We start from the raw sequence: 26,378 nt of genomic DNA on the forward strand, positions 1-26,378 counted from the left end.
ATAACAGCCATTCTAAAAGGTACATTAAATAAAATATATTTTTTGAAATTTTATGTTTAATGAAAAATATGTCTTAATAATGTCTCCATTAAAAGGTGTTACCAGTTTTTATTTTTACACATTGTACCTCTTTATTTCTTTTTTATACTGCTGAATTGTATCTTCAGTTATTTTCTTCAGAAAAGTTGGTGACGGGTAAGCTTTTGAAACACTGTATGGCTCGATGGACGTGAGTCTGAGTGAGCTTCGGGAGTTGGTGATGGACAGGGAGACCTGGCGTGCTGCGATTCATGGGGTCGCAAAGAGTCAGACATGACTGAGTGACTGAACTGAACTGTTGCCTTTTTAAAACATATTTTGTGCTTAGAGTTAATAGATAATTTTCCTGGATGGAAAATTCCAGGTTTAATATCAGATTTCCACATATTTTGAAAACATTTTTTTCCTTGTCATTTAAAATCCAGTGTTACTGAAATATCTAATGCAGTCTATCTCTTGGCCACTAGTAGCCTCTAGTCTGCTTACCATCTTAATAGTTTGTCTAGAATTTCACATGTATGAAATCATGCAGTATATAATGTTTTGTATCTGGCTTCTTTCATTTAACATAATGATTTTTAGATTAACCATATTCTTATATGTATCAGTAGAGTTTGTTCCTCTAACTAACTGTTCTAGCCATTTACCAGTTGATTGACATCTGGGTTTTCCCTGTTGACTGTTAAATGAAGTTGTAACCATCCATGTACATGTCTTTGTATGGACATGTTTTCATTTCTCTTTGGCAGATACCTAAGAAGATAATTGCTGGATCATATTGAAAGTGAATGTTCACTTTTTAGAGAAATTTCCAAACTCTTCTCTAAAGTAGCTGCTCAGTTTAGATTTTTTAGCGGTGTGTAAGAATTCCAGCCATCTGCTTTCTTTTTAACAGTTTGTGTGACCATTTTTTAAATTTTATGTTAATAATTCCAGTGCACATATAATGATAACTTGTGGTTTTAATATTCATGTTCCTAATCACTAAAGGTTGAGGGCATGAGGAGAAAGGGGCAACAAAGGATGAGATGATTGGATGGCATCATCTACCCAACGGACACGAGTGTGAGCAAGCTCTGGGAGATAGTGAAGGACAGGCAAACCTGGCGCGCTACAGTCCACGGGGTCACAGAGTCGGACATGACTGAGTGACTGAACACCAATAACAATAATTAATGATATCGAGCGTCTTTTCTTGCGTTTGCCATCCAAATATCTTTTGGTAGAGTGTTCAACTCTTTTGTCCACCTGTTATTGGACTATTTGCATTTTTGTCATTGAGTTATGTGTTCTTTTATATTCTGGATATAAATTCTCTATCAGGTAAGTGTTTAGCAAATATCTACTCCCAATCTATAGCTTGCTTCTTTGTTGTCTTAACAGTGTCATTTGAAAAACATTTTCAAAGTTCAGTATATTTCATGCTATGTTTTTGTCCTATTTAAGAAAAATCTGAATCACTCAGAGGTCAGCAAACTTTTCTTTAAAGGACTAGTTAGTAAATGTTTCTAGCTTTGCAGACCATGTGGTCTCTGTTACAGCTACTCAGTTCTGCTATTGTATCACTAAGGCAGACAGTTCCTAAACAAAGGAGGATGACTATGTTATAATAAAACTTTGTTTACAAAAACAGGTGACTGGTTGGATTTGGCCCAGTTTACTGATTCCTGGGATACCTAAAAACCACTATTTTCTCCTCTGTTGTTTTCTAGGAATTTGTTGTTATCCTCTCTCTATTAAATTCCCTTGGCATCTGTGTAGAAAATCAATTAAAAAAATAACTGAATCTCTTCCCTAACTTTCTTTTCTGTTCCATTGAATCATATCTATCTTAAATGGACTTCCATCTTTCTGGTTTTATGTCTTGAAATTAGGTATTTTAAGTCCTAACTTTCTTCTTTTTCAAGTTGTTTTGGTTACTATAGGGCTTTTGCATTTCTGAATAAAGTTTAGGTTCAGCTCAGCAGTTCATATGAAAAAGCTCGCTAGAATTATTCTTTTTCTTCTTACTTTCTTCCCTCTGTCCTTTGTTGTTGATAATTTCCCTTACTATCTTCAAGTTCATTGATTTGCGGCCTACTCATGGCATTTCCTTTCTATATTGTTTTGAACGAATTCCCTTAATTTTACTGTTAATTTAATGAAATTGCTTGATTTTAATGCGTTAACTTATAATCCCTGCTGTTATAAGTTATGCTTTTCTTTTCTATCAAATGAGTTTTTGCTGGCTATCCAAATATACAGATTACTACATTAAGCAAACCCCTAAACAACAACATTAAGCAAAGGAAACAGCAATAATAAAGACTCAGAGGTAGAGAAGCTCAGGACTTACTGGGTTAGCACACATTTTTCACTTTGTAAGAGAACAGTATGAAAGAAGGTACAAACTACAATATCTTCTTTCTGAGACACTTAAGAGTCAACTGAGAGCTCTGTTGCTACATGCTGCCCTGATCCAGGAGAGGGAATTAACTAATTATTAAGGAAATAATTGTAGAGAAAGTAAGGAGCAGGAAGAGCTGACAGAAAGGGAGGAAAGAAGAATGAAAGATAATAACCTGACTTCTTATATACTTTGAGTTTGACATGTAGTTGAACATTCAGGTAGAATATCCAGAAGGCCATTAAAAATCTAAGTCCAGAAATTGCAGAATGATTGGAAACACATTTGTTAGCCATCATTTATTACACCCTCAAACATTTACTGAGTGTTTACTGTGTGCCAGACACTATGTTATAGACTGAATGTTTGTGTTCCCCAACCCTCCCCTCCACCCCACCCCCCACCCCAGAGATACACGTCCTTCTCTCATGCAAAAAACATTTAGTCCAACCCCATAACCAGTGCTGACTGAACATGTGAAACCAGGCAAGTTAGATGGTTCCATAGTACAGTGGTGGGACAGGCATAGGAAAGACATTTCAAATCCAAGGGAGAAAACAGAAAGAAGAAATGGATGATGTATCCCAAGCAGGTCTTAAATTAAACAAAGCAATTTCAAAAGACTTTCAGGCCCAAGAATACGCCTCTTAGGTTCAATCCCCTGGCCCCTAGACGCACTGGGGTGGTAATTTCACACCCTTTCACCTGGTCAGTCAGTCAGTCAGTCGCTAAGTCACATCCAACTCTGTGACTGCATGCATTGCAGCTCACCAGGCTTCCGTGTCCATTACCAACTCCCGGAGCTTGTTCAAACTCATATTCATCGAGTTGGTGATGCCATCCAACTATCTCATCCTCTGTCGTCCGCTTCTCCTGCCTTCAATTTTTCCCAGCATCAGGGTCTTTTCCAGTAAGTCTGTTCTTCAAGTCAGGTGGCCAAAGTATTGGAGCTTCAGCTTCAGCATCTCTCCTTCCAGTGAATATTCAGGACTGATTTCCTTAAGGATTTACTGGTTTGATCTCCTTGCAGTCCAAGGGACTTTCAAGAGTCTTCTCCACTACCACAGTTCAAAAGCATCACTTCTTCGGCACTCAGCTTTCTTTATAGTCCAACTCTCACATCTGTACATGACCACTGGAAAAACCATAGCTTTGATAGATGGACCTTTGTTGGCAAAGTAATGTCTCTGTTCTTAATATGCTGTCTAGGTTGGTCATGTCTTTTCTTCCAAGGAGCAAGCAACTTTTAATTTCATGGTTGCAGTGACCATCTGCAGTGATTTTGGAGCCCAAGAAAGTAAAGCCTCTCACTGTTTCCATTGTTTCCCCATTTGCCATGAAGTGATGGGACTGGTTGCCATGATCTTCATTTATTGAATGTTGAGTTTTAAGCCAGGTTTTTTCACTCTCCTCTTTCAGTTTCATCAAGAGGCTCTTCAGTTCCTTTTCACTTTCTGCCATAAGGGTGGTGTCATCTGCATGTCTGAGATTATTGATATTTCTCCCAGCAATATTGATTCCAGCTTGTGCTTCATCCACCCTGGCATTCTGCATGATGTACTCTGCATATAAGTTAAATAAGTTACATAAGCAGGGTAACAATATACAAGCTTGATGTACTCCTTTCCCAATTTTGAACCAGTCTATTGTTTTATGTCTGGTTCTACTGTTGCTTCTTGACCTGCATACAGGTTTCATAGGAGGCAGGTAAGGTGGTCTGGTATTCCCATCTCTTGAAGAATTTTCCACAGTTTGTTGTGATCCATACAGTCAAAGGCTTTGGCATAGTCAATGAAGCAGAAGTAGATGTTTTTTCTGGAATTCTCTAGCTTTGCTTTCTCTGAGCATTACTTTGCTAGCGTGTGAGATGAGTGCACTTGTGGTGGTTTGAACATTCTTTGGCATTGCCTTTCTTTGGGATTGGAATGAAAACTGACCTTTTCCAGTCCTGTGGCCACTGCTGTGTTTTCCAAATTTGCTGGCATATACAGTGCAGCACCTTCCCAGCATCATCTTTTAGGATTTGAAATAGCTCAGCTGGAATTATATGACATCACTGACTCGACGAACATGAGTTTGAGTAAGCTCTGGGAGTTGGTGATGGGCAGGGAAGCCTGGCGTGCTGCAGTCCATGGGGTTACAAAGAGTCGGACACAACTGAGCTACTTAAGTGAACTGAACTGAGCTTTGTTCATACTGATGCTTCCTAAGGCCCACTTGAGTTTGAACTCCAGGATGTCTGGCTCTAGGTGAGTGATCACACCATTGTGGTTATCTGGGTTATGAAGATCTTTTTTGTATAGTTCTTCTGTGTATTCTTCCCACCTTAGTATCTTCTTCTTTAGGTCCATACAGTTTCTGTCCTTTATTGTGCCTGTCTTTGCATGAAACGATCCTTTGGAATTTCTGATTTTCTTGAAGAGATCTCCAGTCTTTCCCATCCTATTGTTTTCCTCTGTTTCTTTGCATTCATCACTGAGGAAGGCTTTCATATCTCTCCTTGTTATTCTTTGGAACTGTGCATTCAGATGGATATATTTTTCCTTTGCCTTTCGCTTCTCTCCTTTTCTCAGCTATTTGTAAGGCCTCCTCAGACAACCATTTTACCTTTTTGCTTTTACTTTTCTTGGGGATGATTTTGATCACCACCTCCTATACAGTGTTATGAACCTCTGTCCACAGTTCTTCAGGCACTCTACCAGATCTAATCCCTTGAATCTATATATCACTTCCACTGTATAATCGTAAGGGATTTGATTTAGGTCATACCTGAACGGTCTAGTGGTTTTCCCCACTTTCTTCAATTTAAGTCTGAATTTGGCAATAAGGAGCCAAATTGGCTTCATGATCTGAGCCACAGTCAGCTCCCAGTCTTGTTTTTGCTAACTATATAGAACTTCATCTTCAGCTGCAAATAATATAATCAATCTGATTTTAGTATTGACCATCTGATGATGTCCATGTGTAGAGTTGTCTGTTGTATCTTTGGAAGAGGGTGTTTGCTATGACCAATGAATTTCTTGGCAAAACTCTATTAGCCTTTGACCTACTTCATTTTATACTCCAAGGCCAAACTTGCCTGTTACTCCAGTTATCTCTTGACTTCCTACATTTGGATTCCAGTCCTCTGTGATGAAAAAGATCTCTATTTTTGGTGTTAGTTCTAGAAGATCTTATAGGTCCTCATGGAACCATTCAACTGCAGCTTCTTCAGCATTAGTGGTTGACGCCTAGACTTGGATTACTGTGATATTGAATAATTTGCCTTGGAAACGAACAGAGATCATATTGTCATTTTTGAGATTGCACCCAAGTACTACATTTTAGACCCTTTTGTTGACTGTTAGGGCTACTCCATTTCTTCTAAGGGTTTCTTGCCCACAGTAGTAGATGTAATGCTCATCTGAATTAAATTCACCCATTCCGGTCCATTTTAGTTCACTGATTCCTAAAATGTCAATGTTCACTCTTGCCATCTCCTGTTTGACCATTTCCAGCTTGCCTTGAATCATGGACCTAGCAATCTAGGTTCCTCTGCAGTATTGTTCTTTACAGCATCGGACTTCACTTGCATCACCAGTCACATCCACAACTGTGCGTTTTTTTCGCTTTGGTTCCGTCTCTTCATTCTTTCTGGAGTTATTTCTCTACTCTTCTCCAGTAGCATATTAAGCACCTACCAACCTGGGGAGTTCATCTTTCAGTGTCATATCTTTTTGCCTTTTCATACTGTTCATGGGGTTCTCAAGGCAAGAATAATGAAGTGGTTTGCCATTCCCTTCTCCAGGGGACCACGTTTTGTCAGGACTCTCCACCATGACCCATCCATCTTGGGTGTCCCTACATGGCATAGCTCATAGTTTCATTGAGTTAGACAAGGCTGTGATCTGTGTAATCAGTCTGGTTAGTTTTCTCTAGTTGTGGTTTTCATTCTGTCTGCCCGCTGATGGATGAGGATAAGAAGCTTATGTCCTTCCTTGGGAAGGACAGGCTATGAGTAAAACTGGGTCTTGCTCTGGTGGGTGGGGCTATGTTCAGTAAATCTTTAATCCAATTTTCTGCTGATGGGTGGGGCTGTGTTCCCTCCCTATAGAGGCCTGAGGCCAAACTATGGTAGGGGTAATAGTGGTAATGGGTCCTCCTTCAAAAGAACTTATGCCAACACACTGGGCTCCCAGAACCTTTTTGTAATCAGTGCCCCTGACCCCGCAGCAGGCCACTGTTGACACACACCTCCACTGGAGACTCCCAAACAGTCAGAGACAAGTCTGGCTCAGTCTCTTATGGGGTCACTGCTCCTTTCTCCCGGAGAAGGCAATGGCACCCCACTCCAGTACTCTTGCCTGGGAAATCCCATGGACAGAGGAGCCTGGTAGGCTGCAGTCCATGGGGTCGCTAAGAGTTGGACACGACTGAGCAACTTCGCTTTCACTTTTCACTTTCATTCATTGGACAAGGCAATGGCAACCCACTCCAGTGTTCTTGCCTGGAAAATCCCAGGGACGGGGGAGCCTGGTGGGCTGCCGTCTATGGGGTCACACAGAGTCAGACATGACTGAAGCGACTTAGCAGCGGCAGCAGCAGCTCCTTTTTCCTGGGTCCTGGTACACACAAGGTTTTGTTGTGCTCTCCAAGAGTCTGTTTTCCTGGGGTTCTCAGCTCTTTTGCTGAATCCTGAAGTTGGAAAATCTGTTTTGGGCCCTAGAACTTTGGCAGCATTGCGAGAACTTCTTTGGTATAATTGTTCTCCAGTTTGTGGGTGGTGTATTGGCGGTTCTACAGTGATGCTAATGGTGACCTCCTCACCTAGGCCGCATGCCATGCCTCCCGGGTCTGCTGCAGCCAGAGCTCCTGCCCCTGAGTCAGGTCACTGCTGACCCATGCCTCTGCAGGAGACACTCAGACACTCAAAGGCAGTCTGACTTAGTCCCTTGTGGGGATCACTGCTGCTTTCCCTCAGTCCTGGTGTGCACAGGGTTTTGTTTGTGTCCTCCAAGCATCTCTGGCAGTTCTGGGATTTGATTCTAAAAGCGATTTTCGCCCCTCCTACCATCTTCTGGGGCTTCTCCTTTGCTGTTAGATGCAGGTATCTTTTTTTTTTGGTGTGGTTCAACACTTTCCTGTCGATGCTTGTTCAGCCGCTAGTTGCGATCTTGGTGTTCTTGCAGGAGAAGATGAGTGCACGTCCTTCTATTCCGCCATTTTGTCCATGGATCCTGAATCTAAAACTTTAGAAAAAATGAAAGGAATAAATCTTTATGACTTTGGGTTAAGCAATAGTTTCTTAAATACAACACCAAAAGTATAAGCAACAAAAGAAAAAAACGATAAACTGGACTTCATCAAAATTAAAAAGTATTTTTGCATCAAAACACACTGGTGAGAAGTGAAAAGACAAAACCACAGAATGTGAGAACATATCATATATACAATAAGGGTCTAATACCCAGAATAAATAAAGAATTGTCATAACTCAACAACGTAAGAACCCAGTTAAAAAGTGGGCAAAGTATATATAGACATATTTCCAAAGAAGATATACAAGTGTCCAAAACTAACACATGAAAAGAAACTCAACATCATTAGTCATCAGATGCAAATCAAAACTACAATGAGATACTACGTCACACCTACTAAGATAGCTATTTTTTCAATAAAGAAAGAAAAAAATGTTAGGATATGGAAAAATTGGAACCCTCAAACATTGTTGGTAAGAATATAAAATGGTGCAGCCACTATGGAAGACATTTTTGTAGTTTCTGAAAAAGTTGAACAGATTTACTCTATGACCCTCTCCTAGGTATATATCCTAGAGAATTGGATATATATGTTCACATTAAAACTCATGCATGAATATTAATAGCTGCTTTGTCATAACAGTCAAAAAGTAGAAACAATCCAGATGTCTACCAACTGATGAATAGATAAACAAATGTGACATATATCCAATCAGTGGAATATTATTCAGTCATGAAATGAAATACATACAGCAACATGGATGAACCTTGAAAACACCATGCTAAGTGAAATAAACCAGATCCAAAAGGTCATGTGTTATATAATTCTATTTAAATTAACTGTCTAGACTAGGCTAATCCGTAAGACAGAAAGTAGATTAATGATTACTAGGACTAGGAGAAGGGGGAATAGGTAGTGACTGCTGAATGAGTGTACTGTTTCTTTTGGGAGTATTGAAAATGTTCTGAAAGTAAATAGTGGTAATGGTTGCACAACTCTTAATATACTAAAATTCACTCAACTGTACTTTAAAATAATTAAAATAATAAATTTTGTTTTATGTGAATTTTATTTCAATTGAAAGTACTTAATATATGCACATATTAATATATGTATGTTTATCATTTATATATATGAAAACATAACCTTTAGATGAATGTTACTAGTTAGAGTGTATTTTCTATACCTATTTTGAACATTTTCCTCTTTAGAAAATGAGTATCTATTTTATCAATACTGAAATTAGAATCATTGTAATTTTCACCTTATAAAAGTTTTTGAAATGGTGAAATGTCCACCGTAGGAGTAGATGCCTATTTAATAAGATATATAAGGAAATGCTCACCTATTTTTATACTCTCATCTTGTTTACCTGTCTTAGCCGTATTAGTAAGAGGTCCCTAATATTTTAGGTCTAGTTCTTTAATACTATATACCTTAATATTAAAACATTTCTATTCCAGATTGATATATTTTAACTAATGAGAGACAGTGTGGTATACATTTAAAAAATATACACTGTCTCTTTTGAAAAAAAATTTTTAATGTTTTTGTTGTTGAGTTATGACCTTTGTCATAACTGTTATTAAAATGTTCCTTAGATTGAAAAAAATACAAATATTTATACTAAATGTTGCCTAATATTGGCAATACAAAATATGTGGCTCTGAGTAAAAGTTAGGACAGTGATTTGACTGAATTCTCATAATCAAACATTCATTGAATGCTTGACGTGTGGCAGGTACCATTCTTTGGAATTATATTTTTTAGCTCATTTATTACTTACAACAAACCAATGAAGTAAATACAACTATCTGCATTTTTCCAGTATTGAGTGGAGATGTGTAGAGGTGCTACAGGTGGTCAGGGTAACCACAGATACAGCTCTACTGCAAAGTCAGGATTTGAATCTGAACAATCTGGTTGCTGAATTCAAACTTATAACCTCTGTGCTATGTTGAACTATACACATATATTTGTTTCCACTGGAGAAAATGTTGCTTTGTGTTTTATAAGAAATGAATGCTTTGCTAGGTATGATGTATTCAGAGTTTTAATGATACAACTAGTGTCTAATACTAGCATATGTTATAGACTGAATCCACTGTGAGATCTTTTAGGAGGTTACTAAAATATATGATGGTAAAGCATAAGTAAATTTAATCCTGAAAAGTATAAATTGCAGCTTACACTAATTTATGAAGGCATGCAAGATTATGTTTACTAATACAAATGCTCCACTTTATGATTATAGCTGATAAAAAACAAAATTACTGCTTGTGCTTTCCTTCTCCAAATAGTGTGTGTACTCTTCACAAAACAATGTTTTCTATATGTTTTCTTGTAGCCTCTCAGTAGGTCATTTTGTAGGTCAGCTTCTAAGTAAGGAAAATTGGAATTCTTTGTCTCTTCATTTAATCAAAGATTTTAAATTCTGTTGTCATTGTTAAAGTTAGAGGCATAGGCTTGCAGGTGCGAAACTAATGTTTGATATGGGCAAAATAAATGTCTTTATTCTTAGTTGTTACTTCACCCATTATTTTGGGTGAATGAGTTTTTTAAATTCTAGAATTACAAACCAGTAAACAGATTATGCACATGCTTTATTTTTACCTTGTGGCAAACATAACAATAATTACATATAACACAAAAGTGCTAATTCTAGACTTTAAGAGTAGAAAATTTTTTTGATGATCATAGTGTCTAGCAACAGCATTTGATTTTTGCTAATATAAAAATTTGAATTTTTTTTCAAATTCTAGTTCATTAGTAACAAGTTAAATTTCACATTTAGTACTGTGTAATTCCTTCTCTACTGTAGAAATATTGATATTGTCATGATATTATGCTTGAGTCAATTTTAAAATGTCAATTTTTAATACATTAGAAAGTTCTAATATTATGATTTAAGAAAATTGTCAATTTTTTTAACCACAGATGCTTAATAATGTGTCATTCTGTTTTCTTAGAAACTTCCTGCACCATTAATTGATCATGGCTATAAAAAAGAATGCGATGAAGATATATGCAGTCATAAAATGGAATCTGACATTAAGATGAAAATAGCTTGGCGTTACCAGTTATTCCCGAAGATGGAGGCAAGTCAATAAACTCTTTCCAAAATTGGCAAATATATTTGTTTTCATTTTATAGAATCTCTTGTGATATACTTGTTACTCTTTAAATGCAATACAATTGTTTATTTAAATAATTACTTATTTGTAGGGTATCTTTTCTAGATGACTTTTTTTCCAAATTTTATTGTGAAATAATTGACATATGTCACTTTATAACATTAATGTTTACAGCATCATGGTTTGACTTACATAAGTTGTGAAATGATTGCTACAATAGGTTCAGTTAACATCCATCATCCCATATGGATAAAATGAAAAGAAAAAGGAAAAAATATTTCTCCTTGTAATGAGAATGCTAGGATTTACTTTCTTAGCTTTCCTATATATTATTCAACAGTTTTAGCTATAGTCATCATTATGTACATTATATCCATAGTAGTTATTGTTCAGTTTCCCAGTCATGTCTGACTCCTTGTGACCACATGGACTGCAGCACACCAGGCCTCCCTGTCCCTCACCATCTCCTGGAGTTTGCCCAAGTTCATGTTCATTGCATCAGTGATACTGTCCAGCCATTTCATCCTCTGATGATATCTTCTCCTTCTGCCCTCTATCTTTCCCAGCCTCAGGGAAGAGTCGTCTGTTCGCATCAGATGATCAAAATACTGGAGCTTCAGCTCCAGCATCAGTCCTTCCAGGGAATATTCAGACTTGATCTCCCTTAAAATTGACTGGTTTGATCTCCTTGCTGTCTAAGGGACTTTGAGGAGTCTTCTCCAGCACCGCAGTTTGAAGGCATCTACTCTTTGGTGTTCTGCCTTCTTTATAGTCCAGCTCTCACAACCCCATGTGACCACTGGGAAGACCTTAGCCTTAACTAATACGGACCTTTGTCAGCAGAGAAATGTCTCTGCTTTTCCGTACATTGTCTAGGTTTGTCATTGCTTTCATGCCAAGAAAGTAATCATCTTCTGATTTCATGGCTGCAGTCACCATCTGCAGTGATTTTGGAGACTGAGAAGAGGATATCTGTCACTATTTACACATTTTCCCCTTCTGTTTGTCATGCAGTAATGGAGCTGGATGCCATGATCTGAGTTCTTAGTTTTTTTTAATATTTAGTCTTAAGCCAGCTCTTTCACTCTCCTCCTTCACCCTTGAAAGAGGTTCTTTAGTTTCTTTTCGCTTTCTGCCATTAGAGTGGTGTCATCCGCATATCTGAGATTGTTAATGTTTCTCCCGCCTCTCTTGAGTCTGACTTTTAACTCATCAATCCTGGCATTTCTCATGATATGCTCAGCTTATAGGTTAAACAAACAGGGTGACAACAGACAGCCCTGTCGTACTCGTTTCTCAATCTTGAACCAATCAGTTTTTCCATAAATGTTTCTAACTGTTGCTTCTTGACCCGCATACATGTTTCTCAGGAGACAGGTAAGATGGTCTGGTATTCCCATCTCTCTAAGAACTTTCCACAGTTTATCATGATCCACACAGTCAAAGGCTTTAGCACAGTGGATAAAACAGAGATAGATGTTTTTCTGAAATTCCCTTGCTTTCTGTATAATCCAGAGAATGTTGGCAATTTGATCTCTACTTCCTTTTTCTTTTCTGTAACCAACTTGGACATCTGGAAGTTCTTGGTTCACATAATGTTAGCATCAAGATTTTAAGCATGACCTTACTAGAATGGGAGATGATTGCAGTTGTCCAGTGGTTATCACATTCTTTGATACTACCATTCTTGGGAGTTGGGATGAGGATTGACCTTTTCAGTCCTGTGGCCACTGCTGGGTCTTCCAGATTTGCTGACATAATGAATGCAAAACTTTGACAGCATCCTCCTTTAGGGATTTGAATAGTTCTGCTGGAATTTCATTGCCTCCACTAGATTTATTAGCAACAGTGCTTCTTGAGGCCCACTTGACTTTGAGCTCCAAAATGTCTGGCTCTGGGTGACTAAGATCTTTTTTATACAGTTCTTCTGTGTATTCTTTCCATCTCTTCTTGATATCTTCAGCATCTACTAGGTCTTTGCAATTTTTATCCTTTATTGTGCCCATCTTTGGGCAGAATGCTCCATTGATGTTTCCAGTTTTCCTGAAGAGATCTCTAGTCTTTCCCCTTCAGTTGTTTTCTTCTGTTATTAAGCACTGTTCATTGAAGAAGGCTTTCTTTTCTCTCCAATTTATTCTTTGAAACTCTTGTGTTTAATTGGATGTACCTTTCCCTCTCTCCCTTGCTTTTTATCTCTCTTTGTTCTTCTGCTGTTTGTAAAGCCTTGTATAACTCAATAAAGCTATGAGCCATGCAGTGCAGGGCCACCCCAAATGGACAGGTTATAGCAGAGAGTTCTGACAAAACGTGACCGACTAGAGGAGGGAATCGTAAACTACCCTAGTATACTTGTCGTGAGAACCTCATGAACTGTATAAAAGGGCAAAAATATATAACACCAAAAGATGAGTCCCCTAGGTCTTAAGGTGTCCAATATGCTACTGGGGAAGAACAGAGGAGAATTACCAATAGCCCCAGAATGAATGAAGTGGCTGAGCCAAAGCAGATACGATGCTCAGTTGTGGATGTGTCTGGCGACAAAAGTAAAATCTGATGCTGCAAGGAACAGTATTGTATGGGAACCTGGAATGTTAGGTCCATGAATCAAGGAAAATTGGACGTGGTCAAGCAGGAGATGGTAAGAATAAACATCGACGTCCTAGGAATCAGCGAAATAAAAGGGACAGGAATTGGCAAATTAAATTCAGATGACCATTATATATACATCTGTGGGCAAGAATCCCATAGAAGACAGAGTAGCCCTCATAATCAACAAGAGTCTGAAATGCAGTACTTGGGTACAACCTCAAAAATGACAGAATGATCTTACTTCCAAGGCAAGCCATTCAACATCACAGTAATCCAAGTCTATGTCCCTACCACCAGTGCTGAAGAAGCTGAGGTTGACCAGTTCTATGAAGACCTAGAGGACCTGCTAGAACTAACACCTAAAAAAAACTGTTCTATTCATCTTTAGGGATAGGAATGGCAAAAGTAGGAAGTCAAGATATTCCTGGAGTCCTGGAGTAACAGGCAAGTTCAGCCTTGGAGAACAAAATGAAGCAGGGCAAAGGCTAACTGAATTCTGCCAAGAGAATGCACTAGTCATAGCAAATACCCTTTTTCAACAAGACAAGAGACAACTTTACACATGGACATCACCAAATGATCAATACCGAAATCAAATTGATTACATTTTTTGTAGCCGAAGATGGAAAAGCTGTATACAGTCAGCAAAAACAAGACCTGGAACTGACTGTGCCTCAGATCATCAGCAAAATTCAGCTTAACTAAAGAAAACCGGGAAAAAAGACTAGGCCTGCCAGTATGACTTAAATCAAATCCCATATGAATTCACAGTAGAGGTAAAAAATAGATTCAAGGTACTAGATCTAGTTAACAGTGTGCCTGAAGAACTATTAACAGAGGTCCGTAACACTATACAGGAGGAGATGATCAAAACCATCCCAAAGAAAAAGAGGACTGAAATGGTATGGACCTAACAGAAGCAGAAGATATTAAGAAAAGGTGGCAAGAATACACAGAAGAACTGTACAAAAAAGATCTTCATGACCAAGATAACCACGATGCTGTGATCACTCACCTAGAACCAAACATCCTGGAATGCGAAGTCAAGTGGGCCTTAGGAAACATCTCTACGAGCAAAGCTAGTGGAAGTGATGGAATTCCAGTTGAGCTATTTCAAATCCTAAAAGATGATGTTGTGAAAGTGCTACACTCAACATGCCAGCAAATTTGGAAACCTCAGCAGTCACCACAGGACAGTTTTCATTCCAATCCCAAAGAAAGGCAATGCCAGAACATGTTCAGACTACCACGCAATTGCACTCATCTCACACTCTAGCCAAGTAATGCTCAAAATTCTCCAAGCCAGGCTTCAACAGTACATGAACCATGAACTTCCAGATGTTCAAGCTGGTTAGAAATGGCAAAGAAACCAGAGATCAAATTGCCAACATCCATTGGATCGTTGAAAAATCAAGAGAATTCCAGAAAAACATCTACTTCTGCTTTATTGACTACACCAAAGCCTTTGACTATGTGGATCACAATAAACTGTGAAAAATTCTGAAAGAGATGGGAATACCAGATCACCTGACCTGCCTAAGAAATCTGTATGCAGGTCAAGAAGCAACAATTAGAACTGGTCATGAAACAACAGACTGATTCCAAATTGGGAAAGGTGTACGTCAAGGCTGTATATTGTCACCCTGCTTATTTAACTTATATGCAGAGTACATCATGAGAAACGCTGGACTGGATGAAGCACAAGCTGGAATCAAGATTGCCAGGAGAAATATCAGTAACCTCAGATATGCAGATGACACCACACTTATGGCAGAAAGCGAAGAAAAACTAAGGAGCCTCTTGATGAAAGTGAAAGAGGAGAGTGAAAAAGTTGGCTTAAAACTCAGCATTCAGAAAACTAAGATGGCATCTGGTCCCATCACTTCATGGCAAATAGATAGGGAAACAATGGAAACAGTGACAGAGTTTATTTTCCTGGGCTCCAAAATCACTGCAGATGGTGACTGCAGCCATGAAATTAAAAGGCACTTGCTCCTTGGAAGAAAAGTTATAACCAACTTTGACAGCATATTAAAAAGCAGAGACATTACTTTGCTAACAAAGGTCCATCTGGTCAAAGCTATATTTTTTCCAGTAGTCATGTATGGATGTGAGAGTTGGACTATATATAAAACTGAGCACTAAAAAATTGATGCTTTTGAACTGTGATGTTGGAGAAGACTCTTGAGAGTCCCTTGGACTGCAAGGAGATCCAACCAGTCCATCCTAAAGGAAATCAGTCCTGAATATTCATTGGAAAGACTGATGCTGAAGCTGAAGCTCCAATAATTTGGCCACCAGATGCGTAGAACTGACTAAATTGAAAAGACCCTGATTCTGGGAAAGATTGAAGGTCGGAGGAGAAGGGGACGAAAGAGGATGAGATGGTTGGATGGCATCACCGACGCAATGGACATGAGTGCGTAAGCTCCGGGAGTTGGTGATAGACAGGGAAGGTTGGTGTGCCGCAGTCCATGGGACTGCAAATTGTCAGACAGGACTGAGCGACTGAACTGAACTGAACTGAAGGCAAAATGGGTATCTGAGGAGGCTTTACAAATATCCATAGTACTTATTTCTTTTATTTACTTTTCAGCCACCTTCCTCCAATTCCCCCTCCCACTACCCTCTACCTTTGGTACCCAACATCTAATCTTTTTTTCTATAAGTTAGTTTCTGTTTTATTTGCTTTTAGATTCCACATGTAAGTGAGATTTTACACCATTTGCCTTTTTCTTTCTGACCTATTTCACTTAGCATTATGCCACTAAGTTCTATCCTAGCTGTTGCAAATGACAGGATTTTCTCATTTTTTAAAGACTAAACAACATTCCAGTATATATATCACAACTTCTTTATTCATTTATCCATCAATTGACACTCAGGTTGTTTCCATTTCTTAACTTGTAAATACAACTGCTATGAACTTGGGGTTGCAGATACCTTTTTGAGTTAGTGTTTTCATTTCCTTTAAATATATTCCCAGAAGTATAATTACTGGATCCTATGGTAGTTCCACTGCACCAATTTACAATCCCACCAACACAGGACATCCACGCCAGCATTTGTTATCTCTTTACCTTTCCCATGATGGCTATTCTAACAGGCATGAAGTAATTATCTTAACAACTTAGCATTGTGGTTTTAGCTTGTATTTCTGTAATGACTAGTGTTGTTGAGCATATTCTCATGTACCTGTTGGCCTTTTTAATATCATCTTTAGAAAAATGTCTATTCAGATCCTTTCTCCATTTTTTTAATGGTTTTTTTATACAAGTTTTTAAATGCATTTTGGATATTAACCCCTTATCAGATAGATGGCTTACAAAAACTTTTTCCCAGTCCATAGGTTATTTTTTTACTTTGTTGATTGTTTCTTCGGCTGTAAAGAAACTTTTGAGTTTGATGTAGTCAACTTGTTTTTTTAGTTTGTTGCATATGGTATCCAATCCATCCATATACATTACCAAGATCCATGTCAAGGAGTTTCATTCTTATGTTTTCTTTTAGGTGTTTCATGATTGTGGGTCTTACATTTAAGTCTTCAGTGTGTTTCAAGTTAATTTTTGTGAGTGGAGTAATATAGGGGTTCATTTTCATTCTTTTACATTTCAATTTCCAGTTATCCCAATACCATTTATTGAAGAGAAGGTCTTTTCTTTTTTGAGTCTTCTTGGCTACCTTGTCGAACATCAGTTGACCATGTATGCTTGGGCTTATTTCTGGGCTTTCAAGTGTGTTCCAGTGTTCTATTTGTTTTTATGTCAATATCATACTGTTTTGATTAATATAGCTTTATCATACAGCTTAAAATCAAGAAGTGTGTTGCATCCTGCTTTGTTCTTCTTTCTCAAAATTTCTTAGGCTTTTGATGGTCTTTTGTGGTTTCATATAAATTTTAGTAGTGTTTTTTCTACTTCTGTAAAACTTGCCATTAGAATCTTGATAAGCATTGTACTGAATCTATGAATCAAGGGTCCTCAACCTCCAGGCTACAGCCTGCTGGTACTGCCTATCAGATCAGGGGTGACATTAGATTAAAAATAAAATGCACAATAAATGTAATATGCTTGAATAATCCAAAATTATCCCTCCCTGACCTGCCCCAGTCCACGGAAAAATTGTCTTCCACAAAACTGGTCATTGGTGCCAAAAACATTGGAGATCACTGCTATAAATGACTTTTGGAAATGGCAACCCACTCCAGTGTTCTTGCCTGGAGAATCCCAGGACCGGGGGAGCCTGGTGGGCTGCCATCAATGGGGTCTCACAGAGTCGGACATGACTGAAGCAACTTAGCAGCAGTATTAACATTTTAACAATATTAATTCCACAATCCATGAACATGGAATACCTTTCCATTTATTTGTATCTTCTTCAGTTTCTTTTATCAGTGTCTTATAGTTATCATAATAGAGATTTTTCACCTCCTTGGTTAAATTTACTTTTAAGTATTTTATTGTTTTTGATGTTATTGTAAATGGGATGATATTTCCTAAAAATTACTGAGCCCATGCAAGCCACAGCTACTGAAGCCCATGCTCTACAAGAGAAGCTACAGCCTTGAGAAGCCATTGCACCGTAACTAGAGAAAGCCCTCACACCGAACAAAGACCCAGCACAACCAAATAAATAAATAATATAGAAAGAAATAAGCTCACACATTTAGAAAACAAAACTAAATAAATGCATGGCACACTGTCAATCACATTACCTTCCTGCTAACCTCAGACACAGCTTTAGAATTCTCTGTGGAGTGTCTGGGTGGTTCCTACCAGTTAATGAGAATTTGAATTATGAGGTGAAATCCATTATAAGCCCACATATGAAAATATAAACTTCTCAAGATTGTATTCAAGATTTATACCAAGCCTACCTTTTTGGTCTGTGTCCTGTGTGTGCATAAAACACTGTATTCACCCATGCTATGAGAACTGCTCTATGGAAATTGCTTGTTTCTGCTGGCAGTGCTTTTCACTTTCTCACCAACTCATCCTTCTCCAAGTGTAAATAATATGTAATTATCTAGTTTCCTAGATTTGTTTCCATAATACCACATGTATTTTAAAGTACTTTTATACATTGTTTTTAATTAGTTGGTAGTATAATTCTTTTCTCCACCAGAAAGAATTCTGTATAGGGCAGGGAGCTTGTTTTATTTTCTCTTGTATCTCTAGCACCTGTATTAAAGCCATTTATACATTCGGTCAGAAAATACTGATTAAGCATCATCTGTATACCAAGTATAAAATGTGTTGTAATGGGCATATATTAAGCAGTGGTTAATTGTTCTAATTCAGATGGGAATGGTGTTTGAATAGTATCATTTTTTAGTGTGATTTAAGTGACTATGAACAAACTACAAATTGGAGAGGGAATACTTGCAGCTCATAAAATAGAATAAGAAATAGTCTACCATCTCAACTTTTAAGAACAGAAAAAATTGTAAAAAAAAAAAAAGAAATTTAGGTGGCTCCTAAACATAAGAACAAATGCCAAATTTCAGTTATGATGAAAGAAATGCAAATTGCTAAATTAAAATTAATTTAATGCAAATTAAAACCTGCCATTTTTCTCTTACTAGACTGTCAGTAATCTAAAATGTTTGGTAAGATGTTAAATTAGCAAAGACAGGCAGAAACTAGTGCTCTCATGCTTTGCTGGTGGAAATGTAAGTAGCTTCCGTGGAGGGTAATTTGTCAGAATCCTTCAAAATTACAAAAACTTGTACCCTTCGATTTTTTAATTGGAAATTTACATCATTAATATATTTACTCAGATGTAAAATTCAATATGCATGACCTATATATGAGGCATGTTTTTTTATAGCAAAAAATTAGAAATAGTCTAAATGTCCATCGGTAAGCAACTAGTTGGAGTAGGCAATGGCACCCCACTCCACTACTCTTGCCTGGAAAATCTCATGGATGGAGGAGCTGCGGTCCATGGGGTCTCTAAGAGTCGAACACGACTGAGCGACTTCACTTTCACTTTTCACTTTCACGCATTGGAGAAGGAAATGGCAACCCACTCCAGTGTTCTTGCCTGGAGAATCCCAGGGGTGGTGGAGCCTGGTGGGCTGCCGTCTATGGGGTCGCACAGAGTTGAACACAACTGAGGTGACTTAGCAGCAGCAAGCAACTAGTTAAATAAACTGTGGTAAATGTGTACAGTAGAAACCCATACATTTGTATTAAAAAGTAAAAGGAAGCTCAACAGTCAGAAATTGTTGCAGAGATAGCTTAGATTGTGAATGAGAACTGGATATAAGAGGCCAAAATAAATGTAGTTGTTCTGCTTGGAAAATGTGAATTAATTTATAAGGATTAAAACAAGCAATGTAGGACTTAAACTTGAGAACCCTAATGGCAAAAACTTCATGCCTGTAATCTGGCAGATTCATTTAAGTAACTGGGCTTAAGGATGACTTTTGTAAAAAGGAACCGTATTTCTAATGTTTCTGCTGGTGTTTCTGAAAGACATTAAGAATATAAACTCTAAATTGAATTTAGTTTTTGTGTAAAGATAGTATACCAATTCAGTTTTACTTTATATAAAATACTTGTATCTTCCATTTCCTTTTTTTTTTTTAACTCTGATCTGATCTTGGTTTTGGTCTTTTCATGGTCACTGACATTATTGAAGTGAAGTTGTCAGTGAAGATACGAGTAATTGAAACTAAGATTTTTCTTACTGCTTATTATGAAATCTGTTTCAATTGGGGAGAAAATTCTTTATTTCTTTATAATTTTGGTTGTTTCTCTCTGTGTTGTAATTGCAGACACTCTTCCTACCCCCTTTTATGTATGAGTAGTACTGCTTATTCTGCGTTTTCCTTTTAGAATATGGTGTGCTTGCAGTTGTTACTATGGGAGTAAACTTCTGCGATGTTACACATTTACACGTAAACCTCAGTTTTCAAGGTTTAGAGCTTGAGTGTTTTAGAAGTTATGATTTTACAATGGTTTTCTCCAGGTGATTTACTTTCCCATTTTCTTCAAGACTCCACTAAAATATCACTTTATTGGGAATGTCTTCCTTTGTCACTCTATATAATATAAAACTACTCTCTCATACCCTTTCACCACCATATTTTTCTTCCGAGAACTTATCATCACTTAGGATATAACGTATCATCCATCTCCTCTGACTAGAGTGTGAGTCAGTGGGAGAAAAAGACTTTGACTATTTTGTTTTCCTGGTCTATAGTAGGTGCTCAGCAGTTGTTTGTTGAATACAGGAGTGAATGAATTATTTGGTGTGTGAATTAAATGTTAAAGTGAGTTAAGTTGCATTAATGAATACACACCAAGTTGCAGCTAATTTTGAGTTTACACTCAGTGGACAAGCCTTCGTTTACTAGTATTTATAACTAAGTTCTATCAAGTTTAGAAAATAGAGGCATCTTCTGACTTCTTTGCTTTTCTTTGAAATGTCACTAGCCTGTATATTTATTTGCCTGTCACAGAAATTTTGTACATGATGATTTACTAAGACTGATAAACTTTGATGATCAGCTGTCATTATCTACTTTATAAATCCAGACCTTATCTTGCCATTATCAGTTTAAAAACAACAATAAAACCCTGATTTTCTGTATTTTACTTGAGATGAAATATAGTTAATACTATTATGAGTAAAGTTTAATCAAGTAGTCCAAAGCATAATGTAACAGAAAGACATTCTGTTGATTTTCAGAGATGCCTTTTAATATAAATTATCTCTCAGTCCTAAGAATATAGTCCTATTCCCATTTAGGGAATGCAAAAAAGGATAAGTACACTTAAATAAATAACACTAGCTCAATAAAGCATAGAATAGTGCTTCTTCCCATTGGAGGGGTGTATAGTTTGTAGATGCCAACTTTCCTTCATCCTGTGATGTTGATTTTCTCTCCTGGGTGGACACGTGTCCTTCTTTCCTATCAAATCATTAAACCAAACCTTGTTCCCTGTTCACCGCGAGGATTGATAAAAGTGAAAAAGTGTTAGTTGCTCAGTTGTGTCCACCTTTGCAAATCCATAGACTAGCCTGCCAGGCTCCTCTTTCCCTGGAGTTCTTTAGGCAAGAATAAATACTGGAGTGGGTTGTCATTCCCTTCTCCAGTGAATCTTCCTGACCCAGGAATGTCTCCTGCATTATAGGCAGATTCTGTACTGCCTGAGCCACCTAGGATGCCCATGCCCTTCCAAGGATGATGGCCTGCAGCCTATTCTGAGACTTAATTTTTTTAATACTGTAGAGCTCTACTACCAAGGCTTAGAACAGCAATTTGTAACAGCATATTAGCTCTCTATTATATTAAATCCTCATTACACTTCGGCTTCTCATCTTAGTAGTTCAGCTACAACAGTCCAGTGATAGATATATACATGTTTCAGATGACAACAAATACTGTTTTTCCAGGAGAGCAGTGTAATGGCAAAGGATAGTGATGGATCTTATGATTCTCTAGTGAATCATAACACAATAATAATAATTAATAATATTTATGTAGTACTTGATAATTTACAAGATATTCACTTCCAGTATTTCATTAGATTCTTACAATAGTCTGGTAAAATTGTTATTATTCGCTCTGGTTTCTAATGATTGAACTGATGCTCAAAATGGTTTATAACCTTTCGGATTCTTGCTTTGTGTTATGCCGTACTGAGAAACAAAAAATGATAACGCTAAGAAAATGTCTTGTTTGGACTGTTTTTTTTCTGGTGCAGCTGTTGTCTGAATTTTTGCTTTCTTTCTGACATATTCATGGTGAGGGAGGGTATTGTTTTGCCGCTGCTCTTGGAAACCTTTAGCATAGTAAATTTTTATTGAACCATTCTGTTTTACTCTCTTCCATAGCTGACAAAGTTAAAGGGTAGTTTATGAGTGTGAATTAAGTGTTCATTATGTAAAACTATACCAAACTGAGTAAATAGTTATTGATTGGAATAGTTATTGATGATAGTTTTTTTAGTGCATTTTTTGTTTCAGGAAGTTGACAGTTTTTCATGGATTACCATTATTATTATTATATTTAAAGCATTCAGTGACCTTTTTAAAAGGAAATATTTTAAGTCTTTATTTTACAATTCTAGACCTTGGAAGATTTCACAACATTTCAATCATCTGATGATATGTTAACGCACTGTGTCTTGGGTAGAAAAAAAACTTACAAAATTGTTTTTCCTGTAAGAGTGTATTTATTTTTCATTTTTATTGCAGCATTAAAGTTTTTCATCATTGAATAAATGTTTAATGTCTACCCTATAAATATTTCAGTTGCCATTATCTAATCTTAATTTTTAAAAAAAGTAATAATTTAATTGTAATTTTAAATTTTTCCAAATAAATTTTTACATTTTGATGAATTGTGTTCTGTGTGTAGACTGTCACAGGATGAAATCAATTTTCTGCCTTGATTCATCCCAAATCTCAGATTTCGATGACATTAATATTATAATTAGAAACATTGGTAGAGACGGCAACTTAAAAAGCATGCTTTGCTTCTTGGCAATTTAGCATATTTCTCAAAGTGCATAGGACTTCAAGAACCTTCAGTCCGCTAATAAATTTATTAACTTAAAAGAAGCGAAAATCTCTCTTTCTTTCTCTCTCCCCATGGCCAGTCTGCTAAAATAGATTATTCATGCTTATTTGATTCAGGTAGGCTTTTGCAAGCTTCCCCACTAGGCCTGGGAATGTGGTACACTGAGGCCTTTTCAGAGGCTTCTGACAGAGACCAGGCTTTTATTGCATGGTGTTTTATTATTACCAAATCCTAGTCTCCACCCAGTTTGTAGGCACTCCGCTTATTCTTTTGAATCAGGAAAGGTTATCACCTACCTTAATCCATGCAGCAGTGTGGATTAAGGACACCAGTGTGCCCCAGGATTCTCAAAGAGGATCCTGGAAACTTCTTGTTTCTTCTTTTTTGCTGTCTTTACTAAATTCTATTGGGCCTTAGAGGGATTTGCATCTGAAATGGGCAACCTGGTGTTTTTCTCAATGAAGACATCAGATCAAAGTTCAGTTAGTCAAGGCCTTTCTAAAACATTAAGGGGGCTTGGACTCACACAATAAAAAGATGAGCTCTAGCAGAGATTGCAGTAAAAACATTTTGAACCATAATCCGGATAAAGAATAGATTATAGGCCAAAGAACAGACCTTGTTTAAATTGCTTTAGACTAATAACTTTACATTTAAAAACCTTACACCCTCTGTTTAAGAAACAAATTTTAATGTGACATAATGTACTTGTTAGCAATTTCGTGGCAAATGGATAAATCATGTTTTTGAAACCATACATCTGTATATATTGTATTGAAAAGATTAGATTAAGCCAATTGATAGGTCTCTTTTATTAATGAAAACAAATAGTACCTTATGGAGGAATGAAGAGCTATTCTATATACCAAATGAATGACAAACCCCCAGAGTCTGAATCTGAGAACAGTGTTTCTACTAGACTTTAATTTTTTAAATTCTGTATTACTGTATAATTTGAGGTTTGTAGGGATTTAATTTAATATGAATTTCTGAAGTCTTAAAATGCAAACACCTAGTGGCAAGCGAATGTCTATTTCTTCTCTGAATTACAAAATTGTCACTTACTTAGTAAAACAAGTTAAGAACCTACTCTGTACAGTTCCTCACTTTCCATAAATATTACCTAGTTTAGTGTTCTGAAATTATTGTGTTTTGTAGCATTCAAGGCAGTGAAAATTAAGTAAATAAAATCAGAGATTTTATTAGAAACTATTGCCATGCAGAGTCTGTTAGTAGTTCAACTCTAAATAAAGGTATATTTGGATAGAGATATATTTTGAATGTGCTGACTGAAAGAAATCAGCCCAGAGTCCATTCAAATCAGTATAATATTAATGTTATATTACTAGAGTTCAGCTGTCCTGTGTAATTAAATTCAGCATCAGTAGTTATTAAAGTTTCCTCTAAGAAAGAGAATTGTTTGGAGAAATCATTAGTGGAGGGCACAAAAGAGGAATTATCAATGAACTAACAATGAATATGCCAGATTTCTGATTTAACTAAGAAAACTTGTATACATTTTCCCACTTTATCATGTGCCTTCTTCCTGTATGGAATACCTCAATATATTTTATACAGTAAGCTTAACTTTGTTTGTAAGAAGTTTTGAATACTGTGTATACACATGGTATTACGAGAATTTAGTTTTAATATGATGCTCAGTTTAATGTATATAAATAGCAAGTTTCTTTTGGACCCCTCTTCAATGAATTAACTTGGCTTAAGTTTTCTAAAACTGTAAATTTATTTTATTGCTAAAACTTGAAGTCTTAAACATGAATTGAGTTATCTATATAAAATTTTTAAACCGAGAGAGAGATTTGAAGAGATCATAAAAAAAAAACAAAGTGGAAGTCGCTCAGTCGTTGCCGACTCTTTGCGACTCCATGGAGTATAGAGTCCATGGAGTTCTCCAGGCCAGGGGATCTTCCCAACCCAGGGATTGAACTCAGGTCTCCCGCATTGCAGGCAGATTCTTTACCAGCTGAGCCACCAGAGAAGCCCAAGAACACTGGAGTGGGTAGCCTATCCCTTCTCCAAGGGATCTTCCCAACCCAGGAGTCAAACTGGGGTCTCCTGCATTGCAGGCAGATTCTTTACCAACTGAGCTATCAGGGAAGTTCCCCTCTGCAAAAAAGCAAAGAGATGGTTAATTTCATATAAAACTTAGAGAACCACCGGGAGTGAAGATACATGAGAGATGTAAGGGTTGATCTCTAACTATAAATAGCTTACAATAACAAAAATTGTTGCCTGCTTCTTTGAAATTTAATGTCTACATATATCAGTTCTTCCATATTTTCATTAAAATGCATAAACAAATTACAGTTTAAAGAAAAGAAATTTTTAACAACCAGTGTGGGTTTTCTTATTAGGGTGGACCAGTATTATCTTCAGGATTTGGTCACAATTATGATATATCAAAAAGGATACCACAAGAACTCATTGAGACCTCAAAGTGGCATGGATTTTTTCTCCCAGAAAAAATATCAACTTTTAATGTAGAATCCTGGTAAGTTAATGATTTCAATTCTGATTTCAAAGATTAGTAAAATACATGTTTACCACAGTCTTTGAAAGAATGCCTATTTAAAGGAACAAATCCTAATAAATGTTAGTTTTCTAGGTAATATGTAACCTTAATATTTTATGTTATTTCATTATATGTGATTTTTCTAATCCTATAACTGTTGGACCTATCATTACTCTTTAATTTGAAACTTGACAAATCTGGATACCAAATTTGTAATAACTACTGTTTATTTTCAATAAAATGTGAAATAATTCAGTAATAGGATCTTTCAGCCCTAAACACACAAGACACATAAATTTTGCTTATTGATAATAATAGCAGTGAAAATGGTATAAAATCATGCTGTTGCTCCACGTTTTTGATACATAATAAACCAACACAACATATTCATACTGCTACTAACTTTATTAAGGCAAAACTCTGAAAATTAAAGACTTGACATTGAATAATTTCTAAAGTGTTAGGACTATAAGGAGATCAAACCAGTCAGTCCTAAAGGAAATCAATCCTGAATAGTCATTGGAGGGACTAATGCTGAAGCTGAAGCTCCAATACTTTGGCCACCTGATGCGAAGAGTTGACTCATTAGAAAAGACCCTGATGCTGGGAAAGACTGAAAGCAAGAGGAGAAGGGAAGGAGAGGATGACATGGTTGCATGGCATTACCAATTCAATGGACATGAGTTTGAGCAAGCTCCAGGAGATGGTGAAGGACAAGGGAAGCCTGCTTGCTGCAGTCCATGGTGTTGCAGAGTCAGACACGACTGAGCAACAGAACAACAATAAAGAAATACTTAATTTTAATTCATATTGCAGTTGAATCAAGGGAAGGTTTTCACAGAATAGGTTGTTGCTTCACAGAATAGGTTGTTTTCTTTTACACTGTAAAACCATTATTTTCAAAATGAAATGAGTTAGTAAATG

At 36.9% G+C, this 26,378-nt stretch overlaps 1 protein-coding gene across 1 annotated transcript in view; it reads left to right on the plus strand.

Moving 5' to 3' along the window:
- Positions 1-26,378, plus strand: part of ELP4 (elongator acetyltransferase complex subunit 4) — a 237,646-nt gene that overhangs the window by 46,494 nt on the left and 164,774 nt on the right. Inside the window, exons 4-5 of the mRNA XM_052652866.1 lie at positions 10,633-10,761; positions 25,297-25,433. Of these exons, the coding sequence (XP_052508826.1) occupies positions 10,633-10,761; positions 25,297-25,433 (266 nt within the window). The remainder of the gene's footprint in view (positions 1-10,632; positions 10,762-25,296; positions 25,434-26,378) is intronic.

This window comes from Budorcas taxicolor, chromosome 15 (assembly GCF_023091745.1).
Source record: "Budorcas taxicolor isolate Tak-1 chromosome 15, Takin1.1, whole genome shotgun sequence".
Lineage (NCBI taxonomy): Eukaryota > Metazoa > Chordata > Mammalia > Artiodactyla > Bovidae > Budorcas > Budorcas taxicolor.